This window comes from Mixophyes fleayi, chromosome 4, assembly GCF_038048845.1.
Source record: "Mixophyes fleayi isolate aMixFle1 chromosome 4, aMixFle1.hap1, whole genome shotgun sequence".
In the NCBI taxonomy this organism is placed as follows: Eukaryota; Metazoa; Chordata; class Amphibia; order Anura; family Limnodynastidae; genus Mixophyes; species Mixophyes fleayi.
This window is the reverse complement of record NC_134405.1, coordinates 70,452,964-70,479,973: the sequence shown is the minus strand read 5'-3', so window position 1 is coordinate 70,479,973 and position 27,010 is coordinate 70,452,964. Positions and strand designations below refer to the sequence as shown.

The 27,010-nt window shown below is 41.6% G+C and overlaps 1 protein-coding gene across 1 annotated transcript in view; it reads right to left on the bottom strand.

The window, feature by feature from the left end:
* ANTXR1 (ANTXR cell adhesion molecule 1) overlaps positions 1–27,010 on the bottom strand; it is a 118,082-nt gene that overhangs the window by 27,543 nt on the left and 63,529 nt on the right. Inside the window, exons 13-15 of the mRNA XM_075207399.1 lie at positions 26,753–26,848; positions 25,184–25,225; positions 827–922 (exon numbers count right to left, since the gene is read on the bottom strand). Coding sequence (XP_075063500.1) covers positions 827–922; positions 25,184–25,225; positions 26,753–26,848 — 234 coding nt within the window. The remainder of the gene's footprint in view (positions 1–826; positions 923–25,183; positions 25,226–26,752; positions 26,849–27,010) is intronic.

Below are 27,010 nucleotides of genomic sequence, written 5' to 3'. Positions count from 1 at the left end.
ACAACTTGATTTGTGTCAAATTCAAACTTGTATATTGTAAGAATCTATGTTCCATCTACAGTAACATAAAAATAGATATTATAAATCACCTAGGAGACTTTTTTGTTTTTACATTTCAGAGTTGCATGTCCTGCGGGAAACTAACTTTTGAAATCTATGTCATTTATACTAAGTGGTGCAATTATCCAACATAAAGTGCACATTCCCTAATTATAATTTGAAACTGTAATTGTCAATATTTCCTAAACGCAGCCATTGGCATGACTTGTATCACACAATTTAAGGAAAAGTTTATTACAGAACATTCATAGTTCTTCAAAAGCAGGAGAACGCTCAGAAGCTATCTTCTAGTTCTAGATACTCCCAAGTCTTATGCAACATCAAAAGGGGTCAGGCGCCATAGCCTGTCCTCCCTGGCTTCCACTTACAGCTGCCTCCCTTACTGTTGAGCCAGAGCTCTGTGCAGTTCACTTGATGGGACAATTCCAGACATACTGATTATATTGAGTCATAAATGTAATTTCAAAGAATTATTGTCATATAAATGGAAGCAGGACTTTATCCTTATGGAACATTCCCCTATCCCCCCAACTTAAAGTGTCACAGTTCTGGAAATATCTCACCAGGGTCCAGTGCAAGGTGTCCTGAAATACCATTGGGTCATGTGCACAATGATTATGGAGCCACAGGGGGTTTAAATCCAGAGAAGTGTTTTAATATCTCAATATTTCAAGTGTGTTAGTAGTAGGATTACTCAAATCCACATTAAATATAATATGCTGAGTGTGATCACAAACAGGGTATAAAGTCCCATTATATGTTTTACCTCCATCCTCTTAATTCCTCCAACTCCTCGTCCTCCATAGTAAGAAGCGTCCACCGTTGGCCATTTCTTTTTGGGAAGTCCGTCCTCTTCTTCCTCCTGTGTAGAAACACAGGTGTAAGGCCCAATGTTATTGATAAAACATTCTAAAAAATCACAAATAATACTTATATCCTTCCACCCACCCATCATCGAAAGGAAACAGTTCTGGGGCAAACATGTTTTGATGAGGAACCAAAAATAAATGTTATTGCTAACATAACTAAATCCACATTGTCTATAGGGCAGGATTGTCTTCTTGTTCCCTCTTGTGCCTGTTTGTTCACCCTCCCTTAGGATGAGAGTTCGTATGAGCAGGGCCCTTCTCCCCTCCTGTCTCCGTACCTGTTCTTCTGCTCTGTCTTTACCCATATGCCCGGAGTTTCTGAAGTGTTGGTACTTTGTGTTTATTGTTCTGTACTATGTCACCCTGTATGGTCTACTGTTTGTACTGTGTACGGCGCTGCGGAAACCTTGTGGCGCTTAACAAATAAATGATAATAAATAAATAATAAATTGTTCAGGGTGTTTTTCGTCTCTGCTTTCCCAATCTGTCTGTCTGACAGTATGTACCCAACAAGGAAGACACTTCCACTGTCACATGATTCTGGTGACAATGCTCTAGATTGAAATTTGTAACCGGGCGTAAAGGCAAAACCCAATGGCATTTGAATTTTGATTAGTTTGTTGTGTAAGAGATAATTATTCTCAGTCTCACTAATTTAAAATAGCCAAAGGAAGTTGCGTTAATCGACTTGCTCATATATATGGTGAAATTGTGCCTACTTTTACAGGTCTGAATATCTATATGTATAGTCATGGCCCATCTGCGCATCAGATGTGTGTAATGATGGGATTAGAAGGTGGAAATCCACAGGACATGTCTTGCACAACTGAAAACACCACAACTAAACACAACCTACTATTACATTTAATCCAGGCGACTTTAACTTAAACTTTACGAATCTCTCACAACAGACTGCTGGTATGACCCTCATTTATGTTTCATAAAAACCCTTTAGGTAAGGAGACAATCAAGACTGACTTTTTTCAAGTAACTCATATTTTTATTTAATTTCTTTATGTGTGTTTGTCTACATTGAATCTTGCATGTGAGTACTTGCACCTCTGTGGCATGGGGGATTTAGTAAAAGGTTCATGAAAAGATGGTAAGTTTCTGGTGATTGTCATCATCAACATCTATTTATATAGCGCCAGCAAATTCCGTAGCGCTTTACAATTGGGAACAAACATTAATAAAACAATACTGGGTAATACATACAGACAGAGAGGTAAGAGAACCCTGCTCGCAAGCTTACAATCTATGGGAAAATGGGAGTTAGAAACACAAGGGCATGTGCTACATCACTGGACCAGCTAGAATGCAAAGGTAAAAGTATTGAGTGGGCTGTGTGTGTAGCAATGTTGGTCAGAGGGTTGTTGTCTTGTGTTAGCTGTGTAGAGGGTGGGAATAGGGTAATCTAGGGAGATTAAGATGATGGTTGAGGAATATCATAAGCTTGTACAAAGTACAAGACCACAGATCAAGCAGTGTAATATATAATGGTCCTAGACAAACAATGCCGCGTTTCACAATACTGTGTTGATCTGGATGATGTCCTAAGATATCCATGTGACACAAATACAGACAAAAGAAAATCTAGATACTTTAATTGTCTCCTGGGTACATTCCATTCCCCTAATAAATAATCTTTAAAGTAAATCCATCCAAAAAGCTCTTGCACAATCAGTTTTACAGTTAAAGGAGCTATGCATCCTAGAGAAATGTTTGTTTAATCTGATTTGTGAAGAGTGATTCCACATTTACCTGGTCCTGCAATCTGACAAGGGTGCTTATATTCACATATAGGTGGAAAGGTACTTCATCATCATCATCATCATCATCATTTATTTATTTATTTATATAGCGCCACTAATTCCGCAGCGCTGTACAGAGAACTCACTCACATCAGTCCCTGCTCCAAAATATCTTACAGTCTAACATACACACACAGACTAGGGTAAATTTTTTGATAGCAGCCAATTAACCTACTGGTATGTTTTTGGAGTGTGGGAGGAAACCGGAGCACCCAGAAGAAACCCAAGCAAACATAAGGAGATTATACAAACTCCACACAGATAAGGCTATCAGGAATCAAACTCATGACCCCAGCACTGTGAGGCAGAAGTGCTAACCACTAAGCCACTGTGCTTTCCTTACAGGATACAGATGATACTGGAAGTATAGCACATGTAGTGTAATCAGGCTCTCCAACCAACTGGAGTTATACCCGGGTAGATTACAGAAATAATAGTAGCCACTAACTGCAAAGCGTTTCAATAGCAAACATTATCTTTATCAGGCAAATCAGTGAACCCAAGATCTATTGCCCTTGCTATTGAAATGCTTACTATTGCTTCGGTCAGCTAGCTGGGTATTACTACATTTTGCTGGGGAACCTGATGGTACAACATACAATATACTGCTAATGTCTTGTGAGGGTAGATTTATCCGGGGTAACGATTGACTTGATGGATTGGAAGCTCCTTTTGCGCCTCTGGCAGAGCCTTCAAGACATATGTGAATTCCATTAACACCCGTGTTAATGTTGAAATCTGTGGGGTGTTCTAAGTTGAATTGGTAGTGCTGCTGTTTTAAATGTTACTTCTAATTTCATATTTGTGGTGGACATTAGGGTAGGGCTGAGTTGTTTTTTCCTGTTTCCAAATAATTTCTAGTTTCTTTATTTACAGTTTGCAACTTTCCGAAGAGTAAGCAAGAGGCAGACAGTTCCAAAATGCTGAATATACAACTATCTACAGAAAAAAGTACTTAAAGTTGTGTGTGCAAGCAAGTAAAAATGATCCACATGCTGGATACATACAGGTAGATGCGGTTGCTCACCCCTATTATTGAATGACTGGATCTGCGGATAGTCTGTACTCAATTGTTGACCAAACTGCATTTGTCATTTGATGACTGGATCACATAGATCACTCTGCAAAGTAACTGCTTATTTGTTCGTTGGACATTTAGAATTACAGGCACATGTGAAATAAACCTGCTTGGAGAACAGCTTTTTATTGGGTAAATAAGCATTGGCATTACACATAGATTGATGTAGAAAGTAAACAAGCTGCCTGTTCTAATCACTCTAGAAGTCTCTTGCCTGAAATGTGCCAATGTGCATAGGTCTGCGCAGGGCAGCGCATAGGTCTGCTCAGGGCAGCGCATAGGTCAGCACACGGCAGCGCATAGGTCTGCGCATAGGTCTGCGCAGGGCAGCGCATAGGTCTGGGCAGGGCAGCGCATAGGTCTGGGCAGGGCAGCGCATAGGTCTGGGCAGGGCAGCACAGAGGTCTGCTTAGGGCAGCTCATAGGTCTGGGCAGGGCAGCGCATAGGTCTACGCAGGGCAGCGCATAGGTATGGGCAGGGCAGCGCATAGCCCTGGGCAGGGCCGTGCATAGGTCTGCTCAGGGCAGCGCATAGGTCTACGCAGGGCAGCGCATAGGTATGGGCAGGGCAGCGCATAGCCCTGGGCAGGGCCGCGCATAGGTCTGCTCAGGGCAGCGCATAGGTCTGGGCAGGGCAGCGCATAGCCCTGGGCAGGGCAGCGCATAGGTCTGCTCAGGGCAGCGCATAGGTTTACGCAGGGCAGCGCATAGGTCTGCTCAGGGCCGTGCATAGGTCTGCTCAGGGCAGCGCATAGGTCTGAGCAGCGCAGCGCATAGGTCTGCTCAGGGCAGCGCATAGGTGTGGGCAGGGCAGCGCATAGCCCTGGGCAGGGCAGCGCATAGGTCTGCTCAGGGCAGCGCATAGGTCTACGCAGGGCAGTGCATAGGTCTGCGCAGGGCAGTGCATAGGTCTGGGCAGGGAAGCGCATAGGTCTGGGCAGGGCAGCGCATAGGTCTGCTCAGGGCAGCACATAGGTCTACGCAGGGCAGTGCATAGGTCTGCTCAGGGCAGCGCATAGGTGTGGGCAGGGCAGCGCATAGCCCTGGGCAGGGCAGCGCATAGGTCTGCTCAGGGCAGGGCATAGGTCTACGCAGGGCAGCGCATAGGTCTGCTCAGGGCAGCGCATAGGTCTGCTCAGGGCAGCGCATAGGTCTACGCAGGGCAGTGCAAAGGTCTGCTCAGGGCAGTTTCCCCTTTCTTTCCTCTGCATGCTATAACAAGATCTTCAATACTGTGAAAACTTTCTAAGATTGTAAGCTCTCTCACGTGCAGCGTCCCCCCTACCCTTTGTTTTCATATGGACAGTTGTTTTGTCTTCCTTGTATGTAGGGGCGTAGCGTGGGAGGAGTAAGTGATGCATGTGCTCCGGCAACAGGATGCGCTGTAGAGTGTCAGGGCTCGTGTAGATCTATAAACTGTATTTCCCCCTCCTGTTGCGCTCTGAATAGGCAGCGCACAGCTAAGGGTTTGCTTACTGAGCTGCCTCAGGCAGCTTAATGCAAGAAGCTGCAGCTCATATATTTATATTTGTACTTTTTAATATTTTTATTAAATTTGTAAGAGTATTCAAGTAACGTATACACAATGCAGAGAGGCTCCTACTCACCCTTGTTTCATACTGAGATCATTGTTGTGACTGATACAATACAGAGAGTATTCTAGTGATGACTAAAGAATATGATGAGCATTCTAGTAACTGTTATACAATAAAAGGAACTTTCTAGTGAATGATATACAGAGAACATTCTAATAACCACTATAGAATGCCCAGTCTACTCAGAAAGCAATAGAGACTCCCAAATCTCTACTGAATTTATAATACAGATCCAACGACTTTATGGCTTTACAATACAGGCCCCCATATATTTTGGGGCTTCACAATGTAGAAATCTCTAGTTGCTTTAAAATGTTTTAAAATGGATGCATAGTGCAGACCTCAGTCCCCATCTCTGATGGTGATAGACTAAAATAGATTACTTACCCCATCTGAGGTCCAGCTCTATCTCTTGGCATGGTGGAATGGGGTCCTCCCAATACACTGATTGGTGGATAGTACTGGCCATTCACCAATAAGAGTGACTGACAAGTAGAGTTCGGTTTCAGTGGAAAATATGCCCTCTCCCCCTTACTAGGCAAACTCTGATGCTATTCTCACTCTATACTATTACTCTTTATTGGGTCAGAATATCACCTAAACAAATGCACATAACATCGGAAATGCAATTGTTTCTACAACCCAGTTAGATAGTACACCTAATGGAGATCTGTCAACAAAAGCCAGTTTCTGATTTCTAATTATATTTTGACAATAGTGAAATTATTAATGAAATAAAGCTGTTTTTCAATATACTCTAATAAAATCAATTTTGTAGCATAAGCCAGACTCACTATTTACGGCCCGTTGCACTTAAGCCATACAGAACAGAATGCACACAAGCCAAACCAATGTGAGCGGCACCTTATGTCCTTTTCTCTTCTGGTCGGTTTCCCCACTGGTCTCCTCCCTTTCAGACATAAACAGAAGCTCCCACAAGAAGATATTGCAGGGCTGAAGAGATATTCCTCACACCCTCATGGCACCTGTCAGTGATACCAGGAGATCAATCACAGGCAGCTCCCGAAACCTCCAGTGTTTAATCAGTGACTGGGAAACATAACCACAGCTATAGCTAGATGGAACAAATACATAACTGCTCCCAGTCACAACACCTCAACATTCAGTCAAGGGTCACTGATTGGTCAGAAAAAGAAAGATGTCCCTACCAGAGCATAGGTAAGTATATCAAATGAATGAGCTGCTGATTTTCTGACTGTAGGAGGTCCAATTTGTCTGTCCCATCTCCTAGTTGCACTTAGCTGATGAATGGGATCTCATTTGTCTTTTATACTATAAGTAGGGTTTGCTTAATTATATGTAGTCAATTATATTAAGTCCAGTTAACTAATGCTTAAAAAATACAATGAAATAAAATGATTTGTAGTTCTTGTCGTTAAGGAAAGCATGGGGTACTAACATTTAAAGTGTATCGGTCATCTACTCTTACTAAGACAGTCATTTTGTGAGTTGAAGAGAACATCGGTAGGTAACAGACAGACTTTCCAAGTCCCTATAATACAAAGACCATCATTGGATTCAATGCAGTCAGCCAAGAGACACTTCACAAACTTAATTTGATTGGACGTCGGACAAACAGTGTGTCACATGATAAACACCTCCAATCACATGTCACCCTCTTGAACCGGATCATATAGTATTAAGACAGTGACGTTATGCTCAACTGAGAGTGCAATGTAGCAAGTGCCTTATTAATACAGGCGATGGTCTAATACCTTAAATTCAAAAGTAAGACAAGCCAGAGAAGCATTCTAGTGGTTTTTTTACATACAGTATTAGATTTCATTCAATCTAGATAAAGTAAAGAAAAACACCAGTTCCTACAAAAACACCCAAAAAAAACAATGTGGACTGCCCTTAGACACTCGGTGTGTGTCCAGCGTTATAATATACAAATAGCAGGAGAAAGGATAAGCAGGAAGGGTCCCTGCTGCTGTCACCGGGCATTCTGCACATTCCCTACATAAAGGGAAGATAACTTTATTTTTTAATCCTTTTTTCGCACAGAATATCAATGCATAGTATGTGAAAGAATTCCACAGGCACACGATGCTCGCTCACGATGGTGTCTTTAAACACTTACCAGCAGAACTCTAATGAGTTATGAGGTTTAAATCCACACCCTCTGAGTTCCATAAAACATTCTCATCTGTTTCTAATCTGTAAACCCCACTCTTTTTTCCTTTCTGTAATAAGTGGAAAACTGTTGACTTTCTTTCTCTTCTTTTTTTTTCCTCCCTCGTTTATATCTGGCAGAGCGTTTACACAGAAAAACTCAATCTATTACACCTAGAGCAGAGAAGGGTTTTAAAACGTTTTCACAAATATTGGTGATGTCCTTGTATGGTTTTTAGGTTTACTTGAAATATATAAAATAACATTTTACAATAAGCTGCACATAAAACACAAGACATATTGTAACATTTAGAAATACAAAGCATTGTATGTATCTCGTTAGAAAGCGGAGTGAAAAGGAATTGTGCTTTGTGCTCCTATACAAATTGCTTTGAGTGTCTACATGAAGAGTCAAGTAATAGCTTTATGGTGGGATGACCTGTAGTACAGAGCTGCAGAAAGATTGGGACAACCTGGAACCCTATGGCGCCATAATACCAGCGGCTATACCACAAGTTTTGAGAGAAGACCAAAAAATCCCATTTAACAGATGGTAGACTGACATCATCCAAGCAATAGAACCTGACAGAATGTTTATGAGGAAGTGAATATGGCATTGGATTGGCCAGGAGCTCTGGCGATCCAATCAGCTACTGCATTCACTCAACACCTTCTGTCCTAGTCAAATCAGTAGCATGGAAGTGTCAGTGCTCCTGACTCTAAAGCTGCATCTCAGTCTTATCTCACACAGCTCTGGCATTTTCCTCTCCTAATCGGCAATTTGCGTAATTTTGGCTCCGTCCCCGCGACAAAATGCCATTTCTGCCGAGGGGAGCGGGGCCAAAATGCTGCGATTCACCGTGAATCACGCATTTTGAGGAGCAAGATGCCATATGCGGGATATTTGCCTGCTCGCCCGGAAGACCTACCCGAATTTCGGGAGTCTGACGGACATTCCGGGAGAGTTGGCACGTATGATTTATTTTACCCAAAACTGTGTCACTGAATTAATGAGTCATCCACACACTACACCAGGCCTGGATAAACTGTGATTCTCCAGTTGTTGTGAAACTATAAGCCCCCAGCATGCTCTATCAGCAGATAACCAGCCTATAGCTGGCAGGGTAAGCTGGGACTTGTAGTTACACAACATCTGGAGAGCCACAAGTTGTCCAAGCTTGTACTACACCTCTTAATGCATATAAAATGTGTGAATAAAACATCTGTGTTAAAAGTTTAGAACATTATCTGTGTTTTTACAAATATATTAAGGATGCAAACTATGCTGACTGTCTGCCAAGGGTTTTTTTTTGAGTGAATGAGGTAAGGAAGAGAATGTGAGAGCCATGACTAAAAAATAATGTAACTATGAACTGCAAATGATCTTATTATTAATTGATTATATATATATATCATCATACTTGCCAACTCTCCCGGAACGTCCGGGAGACTCCCGCATTTCGAGAGAGTCTCCCGGACTCCTGGGAGAGTGTGGCAATCTCTCTGATCTGCCCACTTCCTAGTGAAGTGGGCAGAATTCGGTTCAAACGCTGCGATTCACCGGAGTAAAATGACATGATTTGCGTCATTACATCACGGGGCCCGGCCCCCTACTGGCAGCTCCCGGAAGAAAAATATTAAATGTTGGCAAGTATGATATATATATATATATATATATATATATATATATATATATATATATATATATAAAGTAATACATTTAGAAAAGTGTGTTAAAGGTTCTATCTATCTATCCAGGGAACGTTAGTGACGTGAGAACGAGCACACAACCTTACAATAAGGATGGAAGTAGTTTTAAGTCAGTTAAGTCATCATTAACAATTTGATAGGCTGACGGCAGACATCACTTATTTTCTATTGGGTGTACCCCATACAGAACAACATATGAAAAGCACAGAGACATCTTCATTTATTCCTGTTTCACACAGAATGTGAATTACCTGTAGACTTTCAGTCTAAATGGTCTCTGTGTGGCTGAGGTTAGATGTGGAGATTTAGGTTTGGACAGAAAGTCAGAAATTGAACTACTGTGTCCACATGTGGGATCTGGGTGTGTGTGTGGCTCCTCAGTAAGTCAACCAACAACATGAAAATTATACATCTTATAGTGGGATCTGGCTTTATGACAGCCGCTCCTTGGGAATTTAACTATTTTCTTGTGGCTTTATAAACGCCATGTTTGGGCTTATTGAACTTTATCGGGAATACCAAGTATTATTGCTTCTTCTCTCAGCTGTCTCTCTGTACCCGAAGTAAGAATTTAATAATTTGATGGACTCTTCCTACCAATTAAATCCAGGACCATTCTATTATTTGATTCTTATTAAAGAAGCTAAAAGCACTTTGGGTGCAATACTCTAACAGCCCAGTGGGGGTGCTATATATTTTGCGATAGATATGGAAAGTATTGTGCAGATGGCAGCACCTCTCAACAGACAGTATCAGCGGGTATAAAAATAAGGAGCGTACATTTTATGGAATGAAAGTCTACATAACCTGCCAGGAATGGATGGTACAGCTCTCTTGACCTACACATTAGGCAGCTGGGATTTTAATCTGCATTTCTGTTAAAAAAGATCCCCATTATTTGTCTATTAATTGCAATCAGCAGTTTTTAATCTCAGCTGTTACATTTACATTCATTAGACCAATAACACAATTAACTCTATGATATAAGGTAACATCTAGTTGTTTAGTAGTTGTTTAACGTGTACCCCACACAAAGTTTCTATCAATTCACTAGGAACCCTCCCGTCTGTTCAATATGCAAAATGGCTGCATCCACTCCGATTAATGCTATTTTTTAAAAAATATTTGCTATTGGACCTCATCATGGATTAGACGTACAAGCTTGCACCAAAAAAGATTTATACCAGAATTCACCTCTCGCTTCCAAGTAGAGAACCCAGAAACCCAGATGAAATAAATCATTCAGCTTCATTAAAATGTATTATATCATGCTTTTCTAACAATTAGATTCAAAGCACTTTACATATTATGCCGAAGTTAAGACGGTCACCTTGGGCACACTCAGTTACTGTCCTATATAATCATTGACTTCAGTCTCTGCCCCATTGCAGCTTATTTACCCTGCAACACTAGTCAATTAACCTAAAAGTATGCTCTTGGAGTGTGGGAGGAAATCGGGTCACCCGGCGTAAACCCACGCAATCATGATGAGAACATACAAATTCCACACAGATGGGGGCCATGGTTGGAATTAAGCTCATGACGTCAGCGCTGTCAAGTAGCGATGCTAACCGGTGAGCCACTAAGAGTGAAACTGGATTGCCTTTTTTGATGTTCTATCACATGGTCAGTACCATGGAATGTAAATATGAACGGGAAGGTCTATCTGGGTATAAGAAACATCATTTACAACTGTACAGCACTGCTGGTGCTGTTGAGCAGAGGTGAAACTAGCGATCTGTGGGCCCTGGTGCAGGGAAGCAGGGAGGAGGGAACCGGGGCCAACATCTCGCTAGTTCCCCGGGCAGCGGTCCCCATTATCTCCATGGGCCCCGGTGCACTGCACCTGCTGCAACAATGATAATTCCGCCACTGCTGTTGAGTACGTATAAGACAGTTTCAGCTACAAAATAAAATTTCTTCATAGCAAGTCACGTGAAAACCTGTGCCATATAAATACAGTCACACCTGTAATAATTAATTCTGGGTGAAATAGTGTAAACAGCATTCTAAAAAGAATTTCCTGGCAACCTCCCAACAAATCTTTTATAATTGCATTAACGATGATTCATCCCTGTATATGGTATGGAATCTGAACTGCTTCAGCCTGCCAGTGCATGCTTCCTGCCTGATCTGAGAGTGTAAATCCGTGATGGAAGTTGGAATAAATGCTGCTTCTTCAGCACTAGTTCCTAATTAAAACAGCTGTACTAATGATAAAGGGAAAAACTGCCGCCAGCAATAAACTGTAATGAGTTCAAGCAGCCACATGTTTTGTGCAAATGCGAATAAAATATATTTTTACTTATTACTGTAGGGAGGACAGGCTGTGCGTCCCGTACACTTAAATATTTTTATGTTTGTTTAGAGGCACGGTCAGAGAGTGGTGACATACAGCAAATGCAGCCAAGATGTTTATGGCTGTATAAATACATGTTTGTGAGCTGGAAGTAGAATTACAAAATTATGTTATTCAATAGAGATTCCAATGAAATTTGTGGAGGTGGGTGAAGCAGATCCATTAGCCACAAGATATAAACCCTTAATTGTAAAGAGCACTTCTACCACCAGGCTATTTACACATGTCAAACAAATACCTACCAACAAACATATTTGGCGCACAGGCTGAGTGACTACATCTATGGCCAAATTAGCCTCCCACGTGAGTGAACAAAGTTGGCAGAGTGTGTTTTGCTCGGACCTCAGGCAGAGAAACCCGGTCACGGGAGGCCAAAAACTATGGCTGGCCAATGACTGTATATTAGTATATCCCGATCACACCACCACATCTGACATCTGATTGAAACATGTGTAGGGCTACCATTTTCACATCACAATCACCTTATTCCCACCCAAAATCTAAAACGAGCCATGCTTTGATTCCCATAATTTAATCTCCTGATGGTCCCAAAATAACAGGATAAATGAAATAGGTTGCTATACTGTTTTATCCTAATGGGACCTAATCAAAAATATGGCCTGAGAACACTTCAGGTGATATGGCTGCGCCATTTTTTCAATTTCAACCCTAATAGCACAGCGCAGATAAAGCCTAATTCTATAGTGATTAATACACATGCCATTGTTAGTCAGCTATAAAAGTGTGTCTCAGCCTCTCAAATCATAAATTCCTTCAATGTTATTAAAAATGGTGAGTGCAGAAGTTACTGTGACACTGATCTCATGTGATCATTTAGAGCCAATGTACTGAGAGCTGACAGCTTGATGATGTCACAGGATGTCAGAATGTTTCTCAGGAGCACAGTGACCATGCTTCTGCCATGGTATTTATAACTTGCCCAGAAAATAGATAACTTCAAGTCCAAGAGGAAAGTATAAAAAAGGAGTAACTTTGCACCTGGGCAAAACCATGTTGCATTCGAAGGGGAGGTAAATAAAATGTGGGGACAGATTTATAGTTGGTGTAGGGTATGTCCTAGATCAAATTAAAATTTCAATGTAAAAATAAAGCTATCAAGTGTGCTAGATGAAAAAAGAGCCAGTATTTAACTTACGTGCAAAATAATTAACTAATTTGCACCCCTTGCATTGTAACATGGTTTGTCACGCAGAACATTTACTTCTTTTTTTTTGTTTACTTTCCTTAATGACTCATGCCCTCAATGTATAAAGTCTTCCCTTGTCTGGATGCTCAATACACATTGGAATGGCCCATTACCCAAAACCCGGATCCTTCAGTAAATGGTAGGCCATAGCCGTACATGCCAGAAAATGATGTACACCTTTGCCCATCCCTTAAGGGCTTTAGATATAAGGAAACACTTGGTAGGATCTACATCTCCATTTAGCCGCACAATAATGGAAATACCTGCTAATTTGTAAGCCATAGCAGTCTGTGTAGCCCCCTACTGGTATCTGGCCAACATAAAAGCAAATATGTTGTTCTTCTGACCTGAATCACTGTAAATCCGCAAACCCAAGAAAAGGACCTATTGCTGCCAATTCGCCCGATAAGCTCTCCCGGTGGATGGGGCAATCAACGCCTCCGAGAGCTTGATGATCTGCAAAACATAAGAAGGACAGGGGGATTCCACTGAATTTTGCGGACGGGGTCAGTTACCGAAAGCAGCACCAACTAAAGCGGGAGAACTCGTCTGCCATCTCATTGCCTTTGCCAGGCACGTGATGCACTTGGAAAGTGATGTCGTGTTTGAGGCAGCGCAAGACCAAATGGCACACTAGGTTGACGGCTGGCAGAGAGCAGGTGCTCTGGGGGTTGATTGCCTGTACCACACCAAAGTTATCACACCAGTAAACTATTTTCCACACCTGGAGAAGGTGGGACCACAGCTCGATGGACATAATAATGGGCAATAATTCCATAACTAGGAACTTAAGCACCAAGCTGTTGTGCCAGAATGAGGCTGGCCAAGAAGCAGCGCATGATTTCCCTTGGAAGAAGGTCCCACAGCCGTTGGCTCCAGAGGCTTCAGAGTGGAAATCCAAAGACTGGTTAGAGACCTGAGGGCCAGGCCAGATGCAGAATCCATGCAAATGTTGAAGTATCAAGAACAAAAAGCAGAGAGGAGATAATAAGGTGCACTGAAGCTCTCACTACGAACTTATAAGGAGTGGTATGGAACCTGATTAAAATATAACTTTTATTAGTGAATTTAAAACCAGCGAGATATTCCTTTATAATCTGCAATAGCGCGGAATGAACTGCAACTGTAAATATATGAGAGGTATCTTGCTGACTACCTAACATATGCTCCACTGACTCTGGGTATAATAGAGCAGATCTACTCTATCAAAAGATAACCCCTTCCAGATTGATATGGGGAATGATAGGGTTGTTCTGAAGGATTCAAATATACATGAAAGACTCCTAAATTCTTTTAGGGAGGAGTGTCATAAATCTCATCTCATCTCATATATGTCAGAGACTATTATGGAGCAACAATGCAGAATTCCTTCCTAATCTACAATAGCGCGGAATGAACTGCAACTGGAAATATACGGGAGGTGTCTTGCTGACTACCTAACATATGCTCCACTGACTCTGGGTATAATAGAGCAGATCTACCCTATCAAGAGATAACCCCTTCAAAATGAAGAAAATAGGCTAAAGCATCCAGCAAGACACCGTTGCACGTTTCGCTGTGTATGCTTAATCGTGGCATTGAAATGTTGAAAGAATTGCAACCAAATCTGCAAGTCTCCTCTGATCTCCCCCGTTAAGCACAGTTGTGTGTGTGTGGCCGCTGAAAACCAGATGTGGCCATTTGAAGCTTTCTGCAAAATATCTTACCCATGGGGATAACCTGACACGAGATGTTAAAGAATTACAACAGTAACTGTACCCGACACAACAAGGTAGTGGGGAGCTTAGCGTGTTTACAATTAATGACTCCCTGTTCCGAAATTTATCACTGGGCAGCCAACAGCGCCCCGTGATAGAGTCGATCTCGATGCCCAAGAAAGGCAAGCAGGGTAACCACCCCTCCATCTTCTTGTGGGCAACGGGATCCCTCAGCACTGAGAACAAAGCTTGCACAGCAAAAGGCGTGTCTGGGTAAACTGGGGAGGGAGCAGGGCCTGTGAACAAGAAATTGTCCAGATAGTGAGTGATCCTGGAATGGCCCATTCCTGCTTGAACACACCAATGCAGGAAGAAGCTGAAACTCTCAATGTACATGCACAAGACCAAACAACTCATGGGGAGGCACCTATCAATATAGTACCCACCTGGCAAGCGAAAAACCCATAAACAGAAAGGAATCCAGGTGCTATTGGTGCAGATAAAAAGAGGATTTTATGTCTAGTTACGCAAAGAGCGCCCAACTCCGGAAGGACCAAACCAAAGACAGGGTTGTCTCAAAAGACTAATAAATAACGAGCTATGCTAATATCAATGGCATCATTAACTGAACCCCCGAGAGGATGAGCAAATGCTGGTATTTAACCACCCTTTTTCTTCAGGACCATCCCTACCGGGGAGATAACCAAATCCAAAATGGGGGCCAAACATGCGTCACAAGCCAAATTCCTTGCAAACTGTGTCCGCCAACAACTCTGGAAGTAGGTAAGAGGACCAGAGGCTCCTCATGGCAGCTGTCCACACCTCCCCACTAATTGGAAGCTGCAGCGAAAACCCTACTTCAGGAGGTGAGCCAGAGAGGTATTAGTTAAAAAGGTGGAGCCATTTACATAGCTCCTGCAAGTTTACTGAGGAAGGGGCTTTAAACAGTGTCCCCTGTTGGCCCGAGACCTCCCATAGGCCTGCCGAGCTCCTTAGGCACTCCCGCACTGGGTGAGAGCTGTGGCAATTGGTGGAAATGTGTCGTATCAACAGAAGTCACCCCAACTGCATGTTGCGCTGTTGAAGAAGAAGCAGCGATTCTTAGATGGGAGGGGAGTGCTACACCTCCCCGACATTGGAAACCGAGATGTCCCGACCAGGTGCGCAGTGACCCCACTCGGGAGCATCAGTCCCATCCATATGTCGCTGTTCTTAAAAGCAATGGGGATAAGCGTTTGACCTCTAACTTTGCATCTAAAATGCTTCTCATAAGTGTGCCAAATTCCTGCTCCATTGTTGATGAACATTTCGTTGATCAGGTGAAGGTAGCACCTCATTGAGAGCCACTGGCTGTATATCCAAATAGGGAGAAACAAAAGCACAATACCACATCAACCGATTAGGCAATGACTGGTATGCTTTCACGCCAGTACCCCCTATCCCACAGGCAGCTAAAAGGTATTTTTTAGCACTGTCCGTGAGGGAGAACATGTCTACGTAGATACCCTTCCCGATCTTATCTTTTGCGCTATTTGTAATCCCGCACAGAAGCACAGTAGTGGTGGAAATGGGTGAGTTGTGCGTGCGTGTGGTGTATATGGCGTGTGATTCCTACTTACCGATGGGCTCTGGTGCTGCCTGTGTGGTCTTCGTGCTGCTGCGCCCCAACCAGAAATGTCACATTCCAGGCAACAGTCGCTAGTCTCTGAACAAGAACATCTTCTCGAAGGTGCAGTTGCTCTGGTACTGTACATGTTAGACATGGAACAGTCCCCATAAAACAACACCGGTAAAAGGGTGATGTCACGGGCACTAGGAGTCTTTGCCCAGGATATCACCAGATGATGTTCTTACCAGAGTAATATAGCTGGTACTATGGTCCTCTGGTAGCAGGGTGACAACGGAACAGGAGAATCAGCAGATGGTGAGAGAATTCTCAGGGAAAGTCTATGACTAGCAGCAACTGGTAATGACTAGAGATATGTACACGAGGAACCAGATGGACAAGTAAACGTGAGGAGAGTCAGTGGTCTGCGTACAGCAAGTTGTACCACTGCTATAGTGAGGAGGAATGTCCAGGAGGAGAGAGGAGGTAGTGGAAGTCAGTGGTATGCGTATAGCAAGTTGTATCACTGTCTATAGTGAAGGAATGGATTCCAGGTGCAAGTAGGTAACAGGGAAGTCAGTGGTCTGCGTACAGCAAGTTGTACCACTGCTTATGTGAGAGGATACTTGAAACTGGTGTCAATGGGAAACAGGAGTCAGTGGTCTGCGTGCAGCAAGTTGTACCACTGCTATATATATGTGAGGAGGGACACGAGGAGATGAATAGAATGCAGAGGATACACGGGGCACACGGAACTTGATCCCACGATGATAACCACAATGCAATAATAACTGACAAGCGCTGCTTTGAAGTATACAAAGTCACTATAGAGATCCAGGTAATAGGAAACAAAGTCAATAGAAACTATAGCTTCAGTAGATGGAAGACTCCGGAAATGAACACAACACAGTCCAGACGGATATGCAATACAATAGCAAAGTCAATGGAAAGTATGCATACCGCGGTTCAGGAGAGCAGGCTGTCAAGGAGACGTGCAGGGATACCTGAACGGCCGAACGCCGGCAGGAGGAGAGACCACTGGAGGATGGAAGCGGTAATCAGGTTGGTGCAGCGCACGGAAGGTAACCGGTAATCAACGGAGCAATACTCAGGAAGCAGTAGTAAGTAAAACTCGAAACATGATGAACACGGGAGAGTTGAGGCTGTCTGGTATCCGGCAGTAGTAGCGGAGGCAGCGGAGGGAAGGCACGCTGAACACGGGAGAGTAGATGTGGTCTGGAATCCGGCAGAAGTAACGGAGGCAGCGGAGAGCAGACACGCTGAACACAGGAGAGTAGAGACGGTCTGGAATCCGGCAGTAGTAACGGAGGCAGCGGAGAGCAGACACGCTGAACACAGGAGAGTTGAGGCGGACAGGAATCCGGCAGTAGTAGCAGATAGGAATCAGCTGAGTGCAGACACGATAAACACAGGAGAGTTGAGGCGGACTGGAATCCGGCAGTAGTAGCAGATAGGAATCAGCTGAGTGCAGGCACGATGAACACAGGAGAGTTGAAGTGGTCTGGAAACCACAAACGTAGTAGACAGGAATCAGCTGGAGCTGAATACACGAGGAAACACAGGAACACCTTCAGAGGCTCATGGGGAATGAGACTCCAAGATCAGGCCACCAGGTAATGATCACAGGTGGTTTAAATAGGGAGGGTTGCCTGATCATCCAATCAATTAAAAGCAACAGGTACTGAAGGTTTCATAAGGGTTGCACATGCGCAGACCCTCAGGATGGCGGACAGCCACGGTTCCTGAACACAGGAGAAATGGCACTCACAGTCCGGTGAGTGACAGGTGACAGTGGTAATGAAAATTTGATTCAGTGAGATACTGAGCCTGAAACTCCTTGGTCTGCACAGAATTCGGTGCAGAAAACAAAGAGACGCAGCATCCATTGGGGGGAACTACATTGGGAAGCTTAGAACCCTCCCTGTGGATCTTATTAACTGGGTATGCAGGAATGGGCAAGTACATGACACTCACACAAAACATGAGTTTAAGTGCATTTGGCTTATGGCCTCTCTTGATTCCTAAAAGATACCAATTTTGACTCTGGCTTTGCCTTACACTATAATAGAATTTGGCATGCAGCCTACTATTTTTCCCTTTTAAAACAATGTTGCAAAACAGAGTGTGGAAAGAAAACAGGTTTATAATGCATAATAATTTTGTAAAGTTCATCTTAATATGAAATGAGAAAAATCTAAATTTGGAAACAAAAATCATTTTACATCTCCCATAACTCATGGGAGGAGTACGTGTAAGGAGAATATGATAAGTAGTCAGCTTCACTATGTAAAATCCATCATCTATAGAGTATCCAGTATAAATGTCTGCGCTTCACAAAACTCTGAGTTCCCATGCACATAAAGAGAGCATCTCTATGCTTTCCTAATTACTCCTCTCTTGATTATTAATTATGACATAAGCACATTTGCTACACAGTTGTGTTATTGCACAGATCATTTTAAAAGGAAAATTCATCATCATCATCATCACCATTTACCGTATTTACCGGCGTATAACACGCACAGGCGTATAACACGCATCTTCATTTTAAGAGGGAAATTTCAGGAAGATTTATTTTGCCATTCTGGTCTCCTTTAAATCTGTGCACACTGCTGCACAACATCTATGTAATACACTAGCACTTTGTTAAATATATATATATTATAGAAATAATTTTAGAATATTTTCAGCACATACAGTAATATTTATTACTTGCACATATTGGATCCAGCATGCTGGCACTATTGTATCACCAGTTTTTCACATATGGGAATTAGCATGTTAGCACTTTATATAATTATTTTAAAATGACTATATACCGTATTTTATCTGTTTAATTGTTAGTTCGTTGTTGCGCCGTACACAAAACCCCACTTTACTTCACTACTTTACTTGTACCTGACGGGTACAAGTTCTCCTACCTCAGACAGCGAACTCTCGCAGTGCAGAGCGTTGCCGTGGTTACGCTCCGATGGCCGCGAGAATTAGACGTGAGGAAGGCGCGGCTTGCCGTTGCCTACTGATTGCCTCACACTCCACACGCTATAAAAACATGGCTTCTTAACATTATATCGGCGTATAACACGCATACATCATTTGCCCCCTATTTTCAGGGGGAAAAAAGTGCGTGTTATACGCCGATAAATACGGTATTTATATAGCGCCACTGATTCCGCAGCGCTGTACAGAGACCTCATTCACATCAGTCACTGCCCCATTGGAGTTTACAGTTTAAATTCCCTAATATAGACACACACAGACAGACTAGGGTCAAATTGATAGCAGCCAATTAACCTACTAGTATGTTTTTGGAGTGTGGGAGGGAACCGGATCACCCGGAGGAAACCCACGCAAACACGGGGAGAACATACAAACTCCACACAGATAAGGCCATGGTCAGGAATTGAACTCATGACCCCAGTGCTGTGAGGCAGAAGTGCTAACCACTGCATATCTGTATATATCTGTATATTCTGCCATCTTCATTTGCATTGTAATTGCAGACACACACAGGGCCATTCCTGCAAGACAATTTCAACACCTCACCCAGGTGGCACAATCCTAGGGGCAGCAGAGAAAAGGGTCTGAACCCACCTTCTGACCAGTAATCTGCTTAATCGTCCTCCTATGAAATTACAATCACCCTCACTCTGTAATAGCTGGATGGAGGAACAAGCGCAGTATGACATGCTAATCATCTGCTCTCACTAGTGCAGTCACTGTCTTATTAGTGACTGACAACATGAGAGCAGCAGGGGCAGGAGAGGGGGATGAGGTTTAAGAGGTGCAACTCCCTTGGACACACACTATAAGCAATTAAATTGTTAGTACTCCTACTTGACAATTGTCCAAGAAAACTATGTAGAGGGACAAGTGTTCATTTGCTATAAAACACAGCAACTGATGAGTTGTGAGTAACGTGCTGGATGCTGAAATCGTTCCTGGCTGATCATTGCCAAAACCAGGACGACGCCATTAAACAACAGGAGGGTGTACAGTGCCTTTAAGTCAACTAGTAAAGTCTCTAGACACTGATGATGGCCACATATGTTATGGTCCCTCAGTGGGATCCTTTATCTTGTAGGAGTCAGTGAACTGTCCAACTTTGATATTGTGTGACAAGGGAAGTGTCATTGTGTAAGGAAGAAATAACAGTGTCCTCCAAAATCACAGAAGAGTTACGTGAGGCTCCTGTCAACTAATACAGGCTGGCTGTGGTGCCAAGTGCAAAAACTTCATACTAGTAATATAAATCAAAAATAAAGGTTTGTTTAGCAAAGCTACCCTCACGGTGCTGATTGTGTCATTTTTTTTAAACAAAGGTGTATTTAATAACTTTATTGTTTTAAACTTTGGTATATACTACCCTGTATAACTTCAAACCCACCTGTAAAGAAAAGCCTATAGGTCCTCCACTTAACCATTCCACTATATAGTGTACGTCATCCTCTTTCATCCTCCATCTCTCCCACTGTTGCTTCTGTCCCTCAGATCACCTTGCATTGGCTCACCCCATATGTCAACCATTTGTCTGCCCCTTTCCCTTTAGATTGCAATATCTAGTGAGCAGGGCCCTCTTCTCTCCTGTTCTCATTACCTATAATGTTTTTTCCCCAGTAACTGTGTTATTTGATTACTGTATTGTACTGTTATACCATGTACTCTCTTGTTTGTCCTCTGTACAGTGCTGCAGATCTCATGTGGCTCCTTATACTGTATTTACAAAGCTTGTGTGACGGACGGGTGGATGGAGCTTCTAAGATTATCCACCTGGGGCTCTAGGCAGAAGGAACTACACTCTTTTACTAGTTCTCATTCAATTGTTTTTACTTGTTATATTTGTACAGCACCGGTGACCAGTAAGGGTATAATAAGGGGTCTAGTCTAACATATTATAACCTATATTTTAATTTGAATTGAATCTGCTCTTGCATCTGGTTCTGCACCCAAAGGAATCAAATAACGTCTCTACATATACCTTTGGGTCAACATTTATAGACATTACAGTTTAGTAAAAAAATCTTTAAATTGCAAGCTGTGACACAATTTGCAGATTTTGTGACATTTCCAGTGTAAAAAGAAATATATTTTTACTTGCACTTTTCAACACTACAGTAACACACACATCAGGGGAATACATGAAAACACAACTTAATATAAACACCTACACTACAAACACTACAGAGTGCTAAAACTTCTAATGATAAACAGAATGAATACTATTACAGTTTATTGAATTTAGAACCTAGGTCAACTAGGTGGACACAATCAGGAGTCAGTTGCAAAAGCAATTTTTTTGTAAACAATATGTTTCTACTGATCTCCTTGAGTCCACAAGGTCATGGGTCAGGTTTGTTTTGCAATAAAGTTATTCCAAGGTAAAGCCAATACAAATAGGTGCAAATATGATGAAATATGTTTGTTTTGTGCCATATTGTATTTTTGTATTGCTATTAAATGAAAAAAAAATAAGGTGTTCTGACCTTAAATGCCGTTATAGCACATAACTGTATGTCCAGCTTGACCTCAAACATACTAATCTCATGAAGTTTAATACAAAATTGCCTGGAGACATAAAGTTAATTTTGGCAGTTGCCACCCATACATGAATAAATTGCAGGCCACCAGACTGTGGCTTCATATTTCACTGTGTTAGGACAAACTTTAATTATGAAATGTACAGGACACTTGTAACTTACCGTATCATTACATGCACATACACTGGTAAGCCACAACATTAATACCACTGACAAGTGAAGTGAATAACAATGAATATCTCATTACAATCACACCAATATGTGTGAAATATTAGACAGCGAGTGAACAGTCAGTTCTTGAAGATAATGTGTTGGAAGCAGGAAAAATGGGCAAGTGTAAGGATTTGAGGGACTTTGAGAAGGACCAAATTGTGATAGTTAGATGACCGGGTCAGAGCATCTACAAAATGACAGGTCTTGTGGGGTGTTCCCAGAATGCTGTGGTTTGTACCTACTAAAATTTGTCCAAGGAGGGACAACCGATGACAGGGTCATGGGCGTCCAAGGCTCATTGATGCGCGAGGGGAGCAAAAGCTAGCCTGTCTGGTCCAATTCAATGGAAGAGCTAATCTAGCACATATCGCTGAATAAATTAATGCTGGCTATGATAGAAAGGTGTCAGAACCCACATTGCATTGAAGCTTGCTGTGCATGGGACTGTGTAGCCGCAAACTGGTAGGAGTGGCCATGCTGACCAAAGTCCACCTCCAACAGTGCCTACAATGGGCACGTGAATGCCAGAATTGGGCCATGAAGCAATGGAAAAAGATGGTCTGATCTGATGAATCACATTTTCTTTTACATCATGTTGACAGGCAGGTGCATGTGTGTCTCTTACCTGGGGAAGAGATGACACCAGGATGCAGTATGGGAAGAAGGCCAGCCAGCGGAGGCAGTGTGATGCTCTGGGCAATGTTCTGCTGGGAATACTTGGGTCCTGACATTCATGTGGATGTTACTCTGTACTACTGACCTAAACATTGTGGCAGACTAAGAATACCCCTTCATGGCAATGGTAATCCCTGATGGCAGTGGCCTCTTTCAGCAGAATAATGTGCCCTGCACACTGCAAAAATTGTTCAAGAGTGGTTCGAGGAACATGACACATAGTTCAAGGTGTTGACTTGGCCTCCAAATTCCCCAGATCTCAATCCAATCGAGTATCCGTGGAATGTGTTGGAAAAACAAATCCAAGCCATGGAGGCCTCACCTAGCAACTTACAGGACTTAAAGGATCTGCTGCTAATGTCTTGGTACCAGATACCACAGGACACCTTTAGAGGTCTTGTGGAGTCCATGCCTAGATGGGGCAGACCTGTTTTGGCGGCATGTGGGGGAGCTACGCAATATTAAACAGGTGGTTTTAATGTTGTGTCTGATCGGTGATGTTGCAGATGTAGTTAGACAAAACACATTCCATTTTTAATATATAGATATATGCCTTTGCTTTAAAACATGTGTTCACAGACGCACCCAGTTAAACACATATTTAAAACCAGAACATAATGTCTGGATTAATGACTAATGCCCCCTAATGGCTGTAAAAAAAAATGCTTTTTTTTATCAATGTTACTGTCCTCATAGCACCTCACACTTTCATGCCATACAAGGTATCTCTGCTCCCATACACAATCATGTTCTCCAGATGCTGAGGATCCTGTCATTTCAGGTCATGTCCTCACACACAGGCCTTGCCATGCCACTCCAACATCAACCCCATCCATATGGGTAGAAAACATCATCTGGTTGGCTCCGTAATGTACATCCAATAAAACACTTCAATTAAATAATTTGCAGCCAGTATGGTTAAAGCATACATTTCCAGACTTATTTTGCCATTTTTCATTTAAGGAAAACAACATGTGTGACATGTTTCTAACTTTCAGAGAACTCAGTAGGAATGAAACTCTATATCCTGTTTCTAACACTTTATCTTCAGCACTTTCTGGGTGGTGCAAACAATTATTGCTTCCGCTGTATAGACTATATAGAGCATACATTACACTTATTATTTCAATACTGGAAAAGGCTAGAAAAAAAGTGTGTGTCAAAGTAGTAGGATAAATTGTCTGCAAATTTACTATACATTCACACATTGCAAGTGAGGTCACGTATTTCTTACACAACAGTTATACCCGTTCGTTACATACAGTTCTAAGCTTTCCTTTTTCTCTTTACATTTTTTCATGTCATTATTCAAATTACAATTGAATTATACTCTATATAATTATACACACGATCATGTGATGTTGATATTTAAATGAGCCACATGACATGCTTAATATCATGTTTATGTGCTTTCAGGAACTCATAATGATCAATTCTGAAAAGTGTCTCAATCCAATAACTCAACATGAAAATCACAAATAAGTGCTCACTGTCTCGTGCAAATCCAGATGAATATTTAAAGCTCACTTGTCACAACAAATTCACATTTTCTGATTTAATAACATATAAGTATATATATACTTTGTCGATGCATCAAAATTGCCCTGGAGGATCACATTATAATCATATCTTTATCAAATATTCCATACCGTTATTCGGTCTATATGGATGAATATACTATAAGTCCCTTTGATAATCGAATGTTTCTATCCTAAAGAACTTACGTCCCGATGATTTAATTATTCTGTTGTTATGTTTAATATTTTGCAACTATTTCTTATATATTATATTATTAAACATCTTTATTAGATATCGCTGGTCTAATTGATGTATATGTATTTTGCCACGATTTTGATTGATTTTTGCAATTGATTATCCACAGCAAGCAAATTTCAGCGTTGTATTTTGTGTGGTGTTCATTGTCTCTAGTGGGAATTAGCAATTAACCCCTTCTTTACAGCTGTGGTGTGTGTATTAATAGTGTGGAATAGCCCAGCGCATGATTTTGGTTATCCTTTCCCTGCTGGCAGAGTACCAGTGGCATCTATAGGTAACTTTTATCCAGAAAGCTGGCAACCAGAAAGTTCCAAAATCCAGAAATAGAATATGGTAAATAATGGCTACTGCACGTTGATTACATCACACACAGGCATGATCAGTAGGTGCTCTTACTATAGTTACTGCGAGGAGCACTGCTAAACAATGTAATGAGGGTGGGAATGCCAAGAGCAGTTTGGAGAATCACAAGGTTAATCCATAAGGCTACTTTAGGATATGCTAGGCATGGTGCTCCAAATTACACAAAAAAACCCTTATCCAGAAAACTACCAGTACCACATAATCCAAACTATAAGTCCCATACCTGTGTTTACAAAGTTCAGAAAGGAGACAGAATTAGCCAACCGTCTCAAAGTTTAAAACTCAATATGGTGCTCTCATTATTTTCCTGGGACTGCGACTATCCCAGTTCATTTTCATTTTAGACACGGACATCCATGAAAGACTATTTTTGGCATTCAAAAGAAAGTAGTCTTTTTTCCATAGGCATGACAAGTTCATGGTGAGGACATACACTTATCCATAAGTTAGTTACAGTAAAGGTTTCCTACCTCACTGTCCTCTTCTGGTGGTGGGGGTGGTGCTTTAATCATCTGAATATAATAAAAATTGAGTTAGTGAACACAAAATGTGGCAGATTTACTACATGCATATTATATTTCACTTTCTTTACTTTTGTTACCTATTTTTTATGATCTTTCGTTACTTTTCTATTATTTTTCATTATTATTGTTCACTTCTTGACCTTCATTTATAATTCAGTTAACGGTGACACCTTTTCTGATTACTTCATCATAAATGAATGGCATGCAAGACATACGAGATAATTATCCATGACATTTTATACTAGTATCATATATACACTATACTGATCATGCAGACACAGTAATACATAAGAGTTAGACAGAACGTTAGCACTGGTACCCATTGCTCCGAGAAACCCAGCTTAGCCAATCAGAACACTCCCCAGTGACAAGGCTGGATTTTCTCACTCATAACTCAGCTCTGCTCTGTAATAAGCCATATGGCCTGGATTCTGACTCTCCATCCAGATTCTGTATGCATGTCAGCCTTCCAGGAATATTTTATTGCATCAGCACAGCCTAGAGCTACAGTAATTAACTATTTCCCTGAACTAAAACAGAGTTAATGAGCTATATTCATAGTTGATTGCTATGTTTATGAGACATAGCTGTACGCTAAACTGCAGAAGCATTCACAGCATATAAAGAGGAAAATACTTAATTTGAAATACATTACAATAAATATAAAATATATATGCAGTTTGACCCTTTTGTTTACAGTATCCAGTAAAAAAAAAAATCAATAAAAGGTGGAATTCTGTAAATAAATCCTAAAAATACCGAAAAGATCATACTGTACAAATGTAAGCATGCCCCCCTTACTCTTTTCTGATTGGATGCTTAAATAAATTAGAACAGCCAATTGCAATACAGGGAGGGTGGGGGTACCACTGACATGATTATCTATGCATAATTAGCCTGAAACATAGGATAATATAGAATGGACACAGTCAGAAGATGCAGCAATATCTTTAAACCTTTTTCATAACATTATAGCTGAGACATGTCTTTTGTTGGGATAATAGAAGACATTACTGAATGTGAGAATCCCCGTTAAAAAGGCACAGTAAATCTCCTATCACTATAAAGACAGCTTGCTATTAACAATCAACCAACAGGAGTAATAAATAGGAAATGTATTTATAAACGTTTGAGGCTAAGATGAAACTTTCATGAACATAATAAAACGTTAGGCTAGAAAAATAATTTTGTCATAGTCATCAAATTGCATATCCTGCATATAGAAGTTAATTGCAGTCCATCAACTTTTACTTTTATACTTAGTTTTTTTTACTTTTCCTATATATATATATATAAAAGCTTACACTAAATATAAATATCTTGTTACCTATACAAATAAAAGTATGTTGGCTATCATATGGGGAACAGTGATACCTGGGCTGCTTTTTATACACAAGACGACTAGAACTACTAAACACTCATGGCAGAAGAACTATTGAGGTTAAGCACATTCCACAAGCTTAGGGTCACACTAGGTCCCAGTAATTTAATGTTACGATGAGATCAGACACTTACCACAGTGCAGCAAAGAGGCCAGAACCACCACAGCAGGGCCAGTACCAGCAGGAGAAATAGAATGAGCAGGGCTATCGCCAATATGGTCCCATCCGCCTGTAGGATATGAAAGCAAAATGGCAAATTCTTGGTTTAGAGTTTAGTCTGTGTGAGGACGTTGCAGGCTAGCAGCGAAATGCGTTCAGTTTATATTCAGCTACTTTTCAGGGATCCAAATTGAATCATAACCAGCAATTAGAAGAGAATGATTCACAATAA